The sequence below is a fragment of the Megalops cyprinoides genome, chromosome 1 (genome assembly GCF_013368585.1).
Source record: "Megalops cyprinoides isolate fMegCyp1 chromosome 1, fMegCyp1.pri, whole genome shotgun sequence".
NCBI lineage: Eukaryota > Metazoa > Chordata > Actinopteri > Elopiformes > Megalopidae > Megalops > Megalops cyprinoides.
Genome location: NC_050583.1, coordinates 61,685,138 through 61,699,454, shown reverse-complemented (window position 1 = coordinate 61,699,454; position 14,317 = coordinate 61,685,138). Strand labels below are relative to the sequence as shown.

General features: G+C 45.7%; 1 protein-coding gene across 1 annotated transcript in view; it reads left to right on the top strand.

The window, feature by feature from the left end:
- Window positions 1-403: 403 nt before the first annotated feature.
- The window catches only part of LOC118777426 (sodium/potassium/calcium exchanger 3-like), a 67,968-nt gene continuing 54,054 nt past the window's right edge, over window positions 404-14,317 (top strand). Inside the window, exons 1-2 of the mRNA XM_036528313.1 lie at window positions 404-938; window positions 11,963-12,097. Of these exons, the coding sequence (XP_036384206.1) occupies window positions 740-938; window positions 11,963-12,097 (334 nt within the window). The 5' untranslated portion in view covers window positions 404-739. The remainder of the gene's footprint in view (window positions 939-11,962; window positions 12,098-14,317) is intronic.

Sequence of the window (14,317 nt, the reverse complement as noted above, 5' to 3'; positions counted from 1 at the left end):
ACAGCTACCTGCGACAGCACAGGAGGCGCAATCGCAACATCTGGATTTCACACCCGAGTTGCCGTTTTGCTGTTTGCTTTTGCTTCGAGTGATCAGTAAAGTAGTTCCCAAGATACTTGACCACGTTTCAAATAACATATTTAATGCTAACAAAGTAGGAAGTCTAGTTCGAATGGTATATTCATGTTTTTGAACCAGATTAAGTAATTCTGCAAAACCCTGCAGATGTCTGCATCTCAGCTGAATGTTATTTTTTTCCAGAAGAGGGCAGTGATAGGCGTGTATTTCCGCGTTACAAAATGACTCCCCTACTCTCCTCTCTCAAGAGCTGTTTCACCATCAAACAGCTGCACTGTATCAATTTGTATACGTCTTTCACTCCCTCTCCCATACTCGCTCTCGCTTTCTCTCTCTCTCTCTCTCTCTCTCTCGGTTTCTCAGTACAACATCCAGAACCTCACAGCAAATCGTGCCGCGCAAGAGTTGGCACCAACCTGACGCATCCATGGGGCTCTCCTTCCGCCCACATCATTATTGCACAATATTAACATTTAAATGATATAGGAAGGAAACACCTATACAAACAAGCGCAAAGAAATCGGTACCTTAGGTATTTACGGCGACGGCATTCCACCTTTTCGGTTTAAAAACTTTTCCTATCCGTCTTTACCCTCTCCCGCAAACCACCTCTACTTTCTCGCTGCCCATTTTTCTGCAAAGATTGTTATCCCGCTCGGAGATGTATATGGATGGGGCAGTCGCCGGCAGGATGTTTCCCGCTGTCCGAGCTCGGAGTCGGCCGCTGCAAGTGATGCTAACCCAGAAGAAAATTAGAGGGAGGAGGAAAAGGCGAAAGGAGTTGCTTTTGATCCAGATGTGCTTCATGGGATTTTTGCTGTTGGTCGTGTCGGGGCTTTCTTTTCTGGCTAAAGATTCAGGTGAGCTTTTCGTTCCAGTTGAAGTCTCCTCGTGTCCATGCGATTTGGCAGGACTAGTTGCTAGGGGCCGGGGGTAATTTAAGAATATTTCGCGATACAAATATGGGGGCATTTTCTAATTGATCTAATATACATCGATCTGCATCGACTGAAAAGCGAACTTTTATATCTTTGGCGGTGTGTGTATTCAGCGTAGCCCCCCATTCTGTGAACTGTATGTTAGGTTCTGCGCGTCTGCATTTAGTGGCCCTGATTCTGTGAGCTCAGCATTTAGTTGCGAAATTCATCAGCGAGGGTATGTTTTGGTTTCATGCCGCAAACGTGCGTGTGACATCACCCTCTCATGAGTCCATGTTGTGATGTATTGTATTTGTTTTGTGGGGGAAAAAAAACATGCCAAATGAGCCGTTTCCTCTCAGTATCACATTAACAGTAACAGTACTTAGAGTTGCGGTCAAGTCTTTAAATCGGATCAGTTCATTATAGTAGACAATTTATGAGGATACTACTTTCTAATTATTATTTGCTTTACCATAAACATATGCCATTTTATAATTGGTTTCTGATATTTTGTAAAGCGGAATCCCTTGAGTTAAAGGGGTACATGACTTGTCAATCAAAATGGATTAAATGGTGCAGTCGAAAACTTTAGAAGTTGTTATCCTATTTGTCGCCGGTGGGTCATAGACGAGTGTCTTGTACTGTGTGTAGCAGTCCTATTGAATGATGTGAAGGCTGCAGCACGCTGTGATACGTGTACTTACATTAGTAACTCCAAGCTCCCACTGAAGGGGTAAGTCAAGGCACTGTTTGGCTGACGTTGTTCTGCCGCTGGTATGATTACTGTGTGCTCATAATTTTTTTAATGATAATATATTTTTTATTGTTTGCGTTACCTATCATTACTATTTACAGATCGGAATTCAGACGGTACCTGCTTTAAGAGCTTTTAGTCGTAGTTACTATACACACAGCATGACAGTGTTAATAGGAAAGGGTTTACACATTTTTGTGTAATGATTTTAGGGAAGAAAAACTAATTTCAAGGCTAGGTTAAGCTTCACAAGACATGCTTGGAGCGAAATTTATTAAGTAGGCAGTCAACTGACAGGCAGAAGCTGGGCACAGTCTAGGTCTCTGGAATGGTTTGAACAAACAATAAGAAGAAGGCTGCTTTGAAGTTGTTAAAATCACATCATAATAATAATACTCAATATTCCAGTGGAGCCCCTCAGTTGCTTGTTCCAGTGTTGAGGATTTCAAGTCAAGGGGAAGACCTTGTTTCATATGTTGTTGAGAAGTAAATAGGCCTTACTGAGGTAGAGAGATCCGCTTTTGACCCCAGGATTACAGAATAGATTTGTAGGGAGCCCTCTGTGCTGATTGTGGGAGTGGGCTGTTAAAGCTCCTGAGAAGCCTCATTCTCACCTAGTGAATGTGACCATGTGACCCCCCCCCAATACTCCCATCCTATTAATTCGGCCACGAGAATCAGCAAAATGGATGCAGGGATTTCACGCCAGAGCAACACGAGACCTTTGCATGATTTACGCAAAGCCCCCGAGAAACGAGCCGTCTGTGTCGGAAACAAGGAGATGCAAGTTTAAAGAAGCTGTTTCTTCTACTGCACACCACAGTACTCAGACAGTTTATGAAGCTTGTTGAAAGTCCCGACTAGTCAAGACAGTCTACCTGAGGATTTCCTTCGGGTAAGGGAGAAAAAAAAAAAAAAGAAACGCTGGGTTTTGAGAAAGCACCATGATGAAGGACAGGTTATTTGGAAGCACCCCGGGCTGAAATGGCAAGGGACGTTCATGTGTTAGGAAGATGAGTGGCAGAAGTGGGGGTGAGCCTTGCCTAATGATGTGAGAGTGGGATAGAAGGAGCTCCTCACAGTCCCCACTGACAGGGGTTTCTCCAGCTTGCCTGACAAGAGATTTCATCACCCACACAGAGCTCCTGCAGATTTCTCTTCAGAAAGATTCCAGTCAGAAAAGGAAGGGTTTTGACTCTTTTTTTTTTTTTACATTTTGCCTGCATAATCCATGAGTTTCTTTTTTATCTCCATTTAGCTTTTTTGTCTCAATGTATTTAATTGGGAGGGGAGATACTTTGTCAATTAGCATTTATCTTTTTGCCAGTATCGCCCACGTTGTAGTTCGCCCAGCTGATTGGTTGTCCAGGGCATGTTTGTATTGGGCATGTACATCAACATTCATGTTTAATGTTGTTTTAGTTTCTGAGCATATGGGCCAGATTGGTGGGACTGCATTCAGGTGTGCGTTTGGTTAAGCCGTCTGCGTGTTGGCAAGGCAGGGTCACACCGCCATGTGGCATTCTGTCAGTGAGGCATCTGTTCCTCTCTGATTTCTCCACAATTTGTGATTATGATTTTGGGTTAACTATTCAGAAATAGGATTAGTCAGACATTCAATCCATTCAATGCCATGAAGGGATACATGGAAATATCAGAGCAATTATCACCCTGTTTCATTAGCAGTGTTTGTATGGTTTCTCAGCACAGTGACCTTAACATTCAACTTGTTTACATGTCAGTATCAGTGAATTGTAGGACATGGTTCTGTTTTGCTTCTATGGTTAATTATTTTGTTTCTCAACAAAAAAAATGAATTGAAATTAGAATTTTAAATAATTGAATAATATCTAATGTACTTCATTTCCCTAGATAATAAAAAGTAAGAGAATATATCTACTCTACTCAGTTGTCTTCTTCCTCTTTAATCCGAAAGAAATGTTCCTTCAACAGAAGTGAGACGGTTGATTCTTGCAGGAGGCGGAGAGACTCTGCAGTGGGTGTCCATTGGTCAGGGATCTGGTGAGAGGGTTCTGCTCACTAATGAGTTAAACAAGTGCCTGGACCCGCAGCTCCCTCTTTGTTGGGTTTTTCCTCACCTGAGATCATTCAGTTACTGCCAACATGGTTGCAATTAGAGGGCTGTTGATTCCATTCCCTGGTAGTCCCAGACTATTACTAATTTAACCACAAGGCACGAATAGCAAGTATTTGCTGGCATAGATACCTGTGGTTGTATGCAATGAGTAAACACACTCATTTTGAATTAGGTTCAAAGATATGTAAGAAATGGTATTAGTGCCCCTTTATTTGCGATAAGGTATGAAATTTTTATATGGTTGCGGTGAGCATGAGTTATTGCTTACTGGCCCCCTGCAGAAGGAAGGTTAGAGACACCGAGTGCCGTTTTGTGAAGGGGATGAGTGGTGAGGATCCCCCCTCTTCCTCAGTGAAATCCGCTTTCCGGGAGAAAAGCAAAAACAAACATTTCCCCTCGCCTCATGCTGCGTCAAAGCCTCCCTTGTAAATTCCAGTCTGAGCACAAGAGTTGCAGGCTTCCCGTGCAGAGTTTAGGTAACCGTGTGGGCTGTAATGAGCTCTCACGCTCCATCTGTCCATGTCAAGACCAGCCACTCTGCGGCCCCCAGCCTTCAGGGCGACAGCAGCTACAGCAGGGAGGCACGTCCAGGGCACTCTGTAGCTGTGAGTGAGCAGCGTCACCAGATTTCCTCCTTCAAACAAAACGATACAAGTCGTGCCGTTCCCATAAGTAAAATACAAATGACCGTGGCACTTTAGAACTGCAGTAAATCCACAATACCACGCACAAACGGCATTTTTAGAGCGTGGCACAATAATTCATTTGTAATATGTGGGGATGTTCAGTATTTAATCACAAGGTAGATTTAGGCTAACTCAGGGTCACTTGTTCAATATGGCTATATTAGTCTCCTCTGTAATTAAAGCAGGTGAGATTCCCGCATTGTCCTCCTTTTAGCCCGCACCCAATTAAGAGAGAGAGATCTTTTATAGTAAGCAACTATTCTGAGAAGCCCAAGACAATGCAGCTAGGGGGTTTCATTTCCCCAAAGTGCAGGAGGAGGTAAGGGTAGGGTTTTCTGCCTTCAGGTTTTTACACGTGTTCTGGAGGTATGCAGCGTTCCTCTGGCCTTGACATGGAGATGGGGGTCATTATTCTATGTCTTGTAGGCGGGAAGGGGAGGGGCTAAAGGAGACCAAGGGAGAGGGCTGTCCTACATACCATCTGTGCTAAATATAGAAAGCCTCAAACATCTGCATTACAGGTATGATTTATGATGCTGCGTGGATCCCTTTGTAACCTGCTTGAGCAAGGAAGAGAAGTAGTACGTAGTGCTGGTGGTATCCTGCGCGTGAAGTGCTACAATGCTCCGCTGTGCTTGGGAGCGCGTGTTAAAAAGCTCGCAGTGCTTTGAAGCTAAATCAAACGGTGGTGGAAAACATGCGTGCGTCACAAGCCCCCAACTCTGCCAAAAACCCTGGTGAACTTTCTGTGATTGTTTGACCCTGACCATGAGTAACAGGCAGATGTTTTGAACTTTTTTTTTCAGCTTATGTATAAAATGGTGTCAGACTGTAATTTTTCAGGAATGTAGCACAGGTTACAGCAAATAAGACAATTACGTAGACGGCCTTTCCTCTAATCCAACAGCCAATAAATAAAGGCAGGTTTGGTATTAATTTGTTTTGGCTGAGATATTGTTTTATAATATATTAGAGGTCAGTCACATAGAAAGCATTTCTAATACTAGAAAATATTACCCAACACAGGGGCTTACAGGCGTGGGCCTGCACCTTTGATGGCTCTGGGATCCTTCATATTTAAACTTGATATGGTGACAAATACACTTTACACTATAGGCAGGAAATGATCTGATATGGGCATAGCATTCTGTACTTTTTTCTGAATGAGGTTTAAACTTTCCTTTCATGTTGTTTCACATGAAGATGCAGGGAGGTGAATTTTGAGACAATCCCTACACAATAAAGCTCTCCCATCCTCAAGTATAAAAACCTCATCCCCCACCCCCTTTTCATGTGAGCTGTTGGCAGCATCCCTTCACCACCCCATGTCCTCCTTTTTTCCTGTTCCTATGTATGATGTCCAATGTGTAGATCAACAGCCTCAGCCCACGTCAAGATGTCACCCCTTCCTAGAACTCCAGTCCAAAGAACTGTACCTGTATACCCTCATCGAACTGTACCTGTATACCCTCATCAACAGAAACATCTTTTATTGCAGTATAATTCATACCTACTGAAATGCTTTTTCTGTCTGGAGGACAGCTACACTCTGAACCTAAGATGGAAGGTCTTTAATTATCATGCAGTGCACATGAAGACATTACTGGCTCCTTCCAATGAGACGCATGCTCTGAAGGAGATCCTCCACCTACCTGTGCAGTATAGTCTCTGTACTGAGACTTGAGAGGACAAATCTTCGCTCCTTTGTGTCCTGAGATTAGTACAGGTGCTTGTACCTGAGTCTGATACAGCTGCCTCACATAGACCAGCTTTGTAAATCCATCTGTGAAAATACCCAGAGCCCTTTGGAACAAGAGATTGGCCTGACACCTTCTTTAAGCAGTCCCAACACAATTCCAAAGCAATCAGCCTAGACTTGGAACCAGAGGGAAGAACACACAGGCCCATTTAATTGCCTGCTGAGATTAATTGTGATCTCAGAGTGTGAGAGAGTGCTGAAACATTCACTCTGATTGTAGTTGGAGGTTAAGCAAGAGCTCCTCATGTCAGGTCTCCTTTTAAGATTATGATTCCCATGCACAAAGCGGCAGTTTTCCACCACTTTTTGAAAAGATGCTCAGTAAATGAAATACACAGCAAAAGACTGCCTCTTAAACCTCTAATCTGCTCTGCTCACATGAGCTCCTTTCAGAATTAGAGCTTTATCTGTCTGCAAAAGGCTACTAAATTGCATTTCGAGAGTTCACTGTTTACGAAGTTTGACTTAGCGCCTTTTCAGTGTGAATCCACTTTTATAATGTCTGTTGATGTCCAAAAACCATGTTTTGTAATAAATCTGGCACTGTAAACATTCTGACAGTATGACATTCAAAACCTGGGTGTATGGGGCTATTGTGCTGATACTCCCCCTGATAATCCCAAATCTGTTTTTAATTGAATTGAGCATTTGATGTCTGCATTAGGGATACATTAACTGCACCTGAGTTAGTGCTCAGGGGGCACTGATTGTATTCCACCTCATGCTTTGACAGCATAATTGAGGTCATAGCCCAGAGATATAAAATCTCTTGTTTTTGCCCCACCTGGATTATTTTCTTATTAAAAATTGTCTGTAGAATCTGCCATAATCCACCCGAACATCTTTGTCAGCAATATTGTCGTACTGGTCCATTAAGCGTTTACCTATTGCACACAGAGCTCCTCAGAATTAACAGGCATTTAACAGGTTTTCATTCTGTCTGTTTCTTTTTGTAAATATATCATTACTAAGATGGAGTAAGCATCTTTTCTAATATTTTTCAGTCCTTAAATGGGATGTTTTTGTATTTCTCGATGGCAATGGAGAGGTTGCTGTTGTTCTTTCTTAGTAACTTGACCAGTGGGCCGAGATCCTCCATGTCCTCTGTGTTTCCCTGTGCAGTGTTCGGTTTACCGTGCACCGCTGTTACAGTGCTTTACCCAGCATGCCTTGAGAGTGAGAAATAGCCTGGCTTGTTAGAGGACGGACAGGGGGCCTGTGTAAAGGACAGAAGGGTCAGGTTGCCTCCTGATCCTACTCCAGGTCATTGGAAGCCATCGTCCCTGAGCTTACGTCACCACATTATGAATCCCAGCAGGCACAATGAGAGCAAAGCCTAATTAAATCGGAAAGAGGCACCTCAGACCCATCCCAATGTTTATTTTTTACCAGCTCTAACAAAACAAAAAATATGAAACAGACAACTTTGATTAGCTGCTATACATAACCTGACACGGCACTGTTAATTGTTAATTATGATCACGTTAATGATATAGGCATGTCACATGGTAGTCTAGCATCTCGTTTTTATGGTCGTCCCTTGGGAAGGGAGGGCAGCTTGTGGAGAAGAGCTAAAAACTCCGCAGGAAGACTTTGCTTAACCAAGCCCAGGGATTCCCACTGATGTAGAGTAATCCACCTTTTCAAAGACTGACGACCCTCAGCTGGAGTGTCGCGGAGGAGGGTTTGTAGACGATCCGCTAATGAGCCCATTTATAGGCTGTCACGCTTCAAAAAGGCCACTTATTTCATCACATTATATATACAGCATGTGTAAAAATGCAGTGGAAGAAGTAGGAATATAATCTCTCTCTTTCCCTCTCTCTGTCTCTCTCTCTCTCTCACTCTGTCTGTATGCAATATATGTATATGAACATGCAAGCAACATGAATACCAAGTCTTTGGTATCTTTGGTAACTTACAGCATAAACTGAAACAGCACATTTTAAGACATCCAGAAAAGTACACTTTACATGGTAAAAGGAGACCAAATTTACACTTTTCTGTGTTAAGTGATATGTCAGTCTCTTACATGAAAGACTGAGCATTTCTATACCCTGTGAGTCTAGAACTTGACATCTTTCTGTCATTGTTGGTGTGAATAAATAACCTGAGGGTTTTGTATTTTTCTATTCATTCTAATGTTAAGTCCTGCCTGATGGTAAGGGGGGCTTGTGTCATCAACTGGAGGAGGAGGATCAGTTTCTATCCTTGTAGACTTACATTCACACGTAATACAGAACATATCTAATTTACATTTTTGAGTTTACATTTACAAGTTCTGATTTTAATTCCAACTGGAGGAACGAATACACTAGCTAAGGGAATGGATCCTCCAAAACAGAAGATGGCGACTTTCTCAGTCCTGCTTTTCCTCTCTCAGGACAGGTCCACAGCTACCTATACAAGGCCCAACCCCACCGCTGACCTCACACCTGTATTGTTAATGAAGATTAACTACGTAATTAATTCTGGCAAGGAGGACGAATGCAGCATCTAATTATAACGCAGCAGTGACATTATGGGGTCAGGCTTCTTGATGTGGTGGAAGCGGCGGAGTTTCCCCGTTGTTGCTGGGGCGGTTCTGTGCATTGCCGCCTCGCGGCCCAGCCGTGTCCGCACGACCTTCCGCAGCTACTCCAGTTTCTCCTCACCTCCTCAATGTCACACGCCACCACGGGTCGATAGGGCCCCTCGAAATAGCCCAGCCGCGTCGCCTTTTGCGAAGGACCGCCGCCTCACCCCTGAGGTGGCACTCCCCCCGTGTCGTGCAGCGGGACCGACGGGACAGGCCCCTTGCTTTGCCCGACCGCGTAACCGCAGTAGTCTCTCGTGGACCGCAATCAAAGCTCACCTTGCAAGCGCCGCCCTTCTGGGGCGGCAGTGGTGGTTTCGCGGGTGTGCCGAGCGGGTGTGCCGAGCGTGTGCAACCACGCGCAGTAGAGTGCCGTGTCTGCCTCTTTAAAAAGTGCACCGTCTGCCAGGGACCATGCTGTGCCTCACTGAAACAGCCAGTTTCACGGAGACTCCTCCTCCAGACTCTTATGTTTTGGCACAAAACGCTTTGTTTTTTTTTGTCTGTGTGAAAAATATGCAGGGTATGTTCAACCTCAGGAAAAACACATCAAAGTTTTTTTGTTTTGTTTTGTTTTGTACCCAGAAGGCTTTGCACACTTCCCAGAGTGGGCAGCAGCGTGGAGTAGTGGTTACTGTTTTACAATCATTGACACAGGGTTGTAGGTTCAAATTCTGGATGCGGTGCCCTTGAACAACACACTTCATTCCCAGAGGCTCATAACACAAATTTGTATGTAGCCTGGTTTTTCTTATCTCATTGCTGTAAGTGTTCAGGCATGCTGTGAAGGTGTCGCACGCATCAATAACTCATTGATTCTTCTGTGCTTTGTTTTAAAGTTATGCTCAGTTGTGTAGAGGAGTGTTGAATTTAATAAGAGTGGGACTTTTTTATCCAAAGACACCCCCCCCCCCCCCACCATCTCTTATTTGAAATGCTGGCTTTGATTACTTTCACCTTTTGTAATTGCAACTGGATTTTGGTGTCAATAATTCACAACTCCAAATGGACTGGGATACATTTTTGTTTAAATATGAGGACTTTTATTTTTCTCCATACTTGTTTACGCATGTAATAATTCTAGATTTTTTTTTTCCGAGGAGAAACCATTACGTAATGACATATTTGTTTTACATAAGCAGGGGTACAAGCATTAGGGCTCTGTCTGCATTTTTTAAGGAGTCTCATTCTACGTGTTTGCTATTCAGGACACATGCGTTAGCAGACCATAATGCCCTTTGTGCTGTGCAGTGCGCCATGCGCTGTCCATCCAGCTACCCATTGTGGTAGGGGCAGTGTATATTTCCCTGCCCCCCCCCCCAGTTTCTCCAGTCTTGTCCCCCCTTGTGGTTGTGCACCGCATCTCCACAGTAACTTATTTCCCCCGTGTTCATTTCTGACCCATTGAACAGGTAATGCCTTTACCACACAATGTGTTGGGAGCCCACGGGATGTCCACAGTGGGTCCGCGCTCAATTGAGCAGGCGTGATTAATCGCGATGCTGTGCTCGCTTGAGAAAAAAATGCGTTTTGATTTTCCCTCCCCATGCCTGCCGCACGTGGGAGAGCCCGCGCCGACAGCTAGCCTGACACGTGCCTCTGGAACATGTGAGGACAGCCTGGGCCCGCTCCAGCCTTGAAAGCTTCATTTTACCCTGGGGGATAAAGAGGAAGTGTGAAGGTGGCAAAATGTCATGGCGGACTTAGATTTGCACAATTGCTTTGACACTGGTGAACTTTAGGTTTTTACCCTATTATAAATATTTAAAAGCCACGGGATTTGGAGATCCTAAGCCTTTGAGACGAGTACAAATGGCTTATCTGGTGTATCCCCTACAGTCCCTGTATAAATTATGAATGCACTGAATAACTAAAAAAGGAAACAAAGCCCAGTGTTAATGAGTTTCCACCCTGTGAGGTCAGACAATGGGGTACGTAAACAAAGAGACAGGGAATGGTTGAAGGTTGAATTCTTGAGTCCCAGAGAAAGCCAGGCTCGAGACTAGGGGGAGATCAATGCGACCCCGCCGAGCATGTTGCAGTGGTCTGTTTTGGGGGGGAAAGCAAACAGATTGATGGCGGTTATCGCTGTGCAGTAAACAGATGAAGCTGTTGTGAGAGCGGGAGGCTGACGTGAAGAGGGACCCTGGCCCCGGGACATGGAGACCTAAATCAAGGGGCTGCCAAAGGAGCCGCGCTTTGAGGGACTGCGCCGTGGCCAGGCCCTGCCGTCGGAGCACTCGCTGTGATGTCACGTTTATTACACCTCACCTCCCCTGCACAGCAGAAGGATTTCCTGAGAGCACGGAGGCTGCCGATTAGCGCATCGCTGTGCTGTAACCCGGTAACTGAACCGAGGCGGGGCGACTCTATGCGCAGAGCATTACGCGATCCGTTCCTTTGTCCGTCCATTAACTCCTGGCGATCCTGACAGGACGTCTGTCAGCGCTGGTTATTTACGACGGCCATTATGAGGTGCACTTAGCGAAACTCGGTGCTTTGTAAATCCTTCTGAATACCATAAACCAGATTACTATGTATCGGTACAGTTTGCATGGTCAGGTAGGGCCACGGTCCTTTACCCACGAAGCCCTTCCAGATGAGTCCATTTCACACAAAAAGTTTAAAAAAAGCATAGAATGGCTTGTTGGGATTTATAGTGGGGTTGTGGACTCTGGAACCCTTCATTACTAACTAACTAATACTAACATGTGGTGATGGATCCAATCTAGAATTCTGTATAGGCAGATGAGGTATGGATGGCTGCATTACCTGCTTTTGCAATCATACTTTCTTGATTGATCTTATGACGCAGGACAATACAGCATCCTGTAGGCTGGCTGAGGAGGCAGGGGCATGATGGACACCTGTGGGGGACATCTGATGTGGAGTTTAGCTGCGCTCCCTGGGAAAATCTGCATGTCTTTCCTTTTCATTTCATTTCCCTCCAACTCACAGCGTCTAAGTGGTAGTCTGATACAGGTGTGATTGGTTAGTCACTAACCGCCGATCGCCCACACACCAATGGTCAGCTGAGCTGAATCGAACGAGCCTCGCTGTACGCGTTAAGTGTGCCTTGCCTTGTCTTGCAGGTTATGACGTATCCAGCCACACTACTGATGGCCGCGAGAGGTGGGGCGTACGGAAGCTTCTGCAGGAGCCCATTGGCAACGACACAGAGGAGAGGGAAGAAAGAACTGCAAACGCCAAAAACTGCACTGAGCCAGGTAGGGGAACGGTCACCCATTCTCCGCTTCCAGCAGAGCACATTCTCATGGGTACGAACCTCCCGAGCGGCGCCGTGTCAAGAATCCTCTGCTTGACCCGATTCTTGGAATCGTGCACACTTTTGATTCTGGTGTGTCAGATGTAAGAGTTGTTAAGGGCTCAGTGGCGACATGAACGTTCAGATTGAATTTTTTTTTTTTCTGGGAGTAATAATGTTGTGATCGCCCTCGAATCGACGCTAAACTGCTTTCGCTTCGTATCAGGCAGGCATGGGCTGGGGCGCACATTGCCCTGGCTGATGTCACGACTGATGTCGCTGTGGTTTGGTGACTTTGACCGTCCCGCACGGCACGGCTTTGCGGATGATTGGTGAGGTCGCTGAGCCGCACAGACAGCCGGCCCTGTGCCGAGCAGGGAGCCGGGTCAGGGGAGCGCTGAGCTCTTCTGCGCGCGTGGCAGAGAAGGACCGCCGAGCCCGCCTCTGTAGGGTAGGGCCAGCCACTGAACCCAGGTCACCCTGTCGGGCACAGGTCAGCTCCGCTCGCCCCCCAGCGCGTCGGTGGGCGGCTTTGTTCCCCGTGGGTCAGTAATCCCGCTGACACAGACCATGCTATTGTTGCCGGGATACAATAGGAGGAGGCTGGCACGGCACGTGGCTGAGGGGTGGAGGGGTGAAGGGGTGAAGGGGGGGAGGGCTCGCTGGAGTCATGTGCTGTCCTCTCAGCGCGTGCTGATGCACCACAGTGCCACGGGTTCACACACAAGGTGCCTCCCTTATAGTTGGCAACTCTGTTAGCTGGTTCATGTCTCACAGTGAGAGACCCTTAGCAAACATCTCATTGGGCTGGTCCTTGTGATGTGTTTTTTTTTTAAAAGAAGGACTGATTCCAGCATTTGGTTATGTTAGCTATACTCCTGGCCTAACCTGGCCCTTCCTTATGCTGTCTCTGATTGGTCCCTATTCCTCTGGGTATGCTTTGGACAGCCTACTCATGCCTATTCCCCACTTGTTTTATTCCTGGGGAGTTTTCTGTGAATTAAAAATCTTAATGCTCCTCCCAATTACTCAGCATGCTCCCCCCTCAAACTCCCCCAGTTTATGCTCCATTGTCTGATTTTAATCCACACTGAGTTTGGTGAAGTAACACTTTTGTGGACAGATGTGCCTCTCCTTTCAGTTCAGAGGGATATCTGTAATTCTCAAAGGGGATTCATAAATCTTCCCCAGAAGGGGACAGAAATGGCTGCCTGCAGATTGACGCACATTAGCACATTTAGCCTAGCACCTGATAAACTACAGCATAGGAGAGAGATGCTGATCGTGCTGCGTCTTTGCCGCTCTGCTGTCTCCCGCTAACAACATGTGTCAAGCGGTTCAAAGTCAACAGAAAGATGTGTGGATTTTAATTAGCTCCCCTCTGCGGAGAGCCCAACTGGGGCAGTTTTGTGGCCTCTTTGATTGTGGATGGCCACTTTTATGCAAAAACTTTGTTTAATATCATTTGTTCGTTTCCCCTGGAATCCCACTGACTCCGCTGTAGCTGACGCTGGGACGCCAGCAGGCTAATTAAAGAAGCCTCACTGCGAGGAGAGGAAGGGACGGATGAAAGGAGGAGTAATCAATGCAGGGGCTGATAATTGATTTACTGCTGCAGCCTGCATCAGTGGTTCTCTCCATTACCTTGGTCTGCTGCTGTAGGGCCCATTCACTGGGTGAATGCAGCGATAATGACAGCACTGAATACCGTAAATACATTGCATTGTAGTGTCAACTGCATGGTGAGCAATTTGCCTTACTTTTCACAATTCACGCTAAATAGCCCTCAGGCTCCAATTAAATGGGACCTTGAACTTCATTATACATACGTCTAAGTCTTCACTGTAGCTCTAGAATATTTTTGCGGGTGCTTATTTTAGGGCAATGACTTTAATAATGCCCCTGACAGATTCCTGTTGATCTGTTGCCTCGTGCCCTAACAATAGGATATTCTGCTGCAATTTCTAGTGCACCATTTGGCACCATTATTTAATACTGTGTTTTTGAATGTTTGCACTGTCCCTGCCCATTCAGTATATATCTTTCAGGTCTCCTGCTCGGTTGTTCTTCCCTCAATGTCAAGTTTGAACATTCCGTAGCGACGATCTGAGAAGGTCGGTGAGACCTAAATTCAGGCCCTTTTTGGAGGGTGCAGGAATCCCTTACGGGTTCCTCAGCGTCC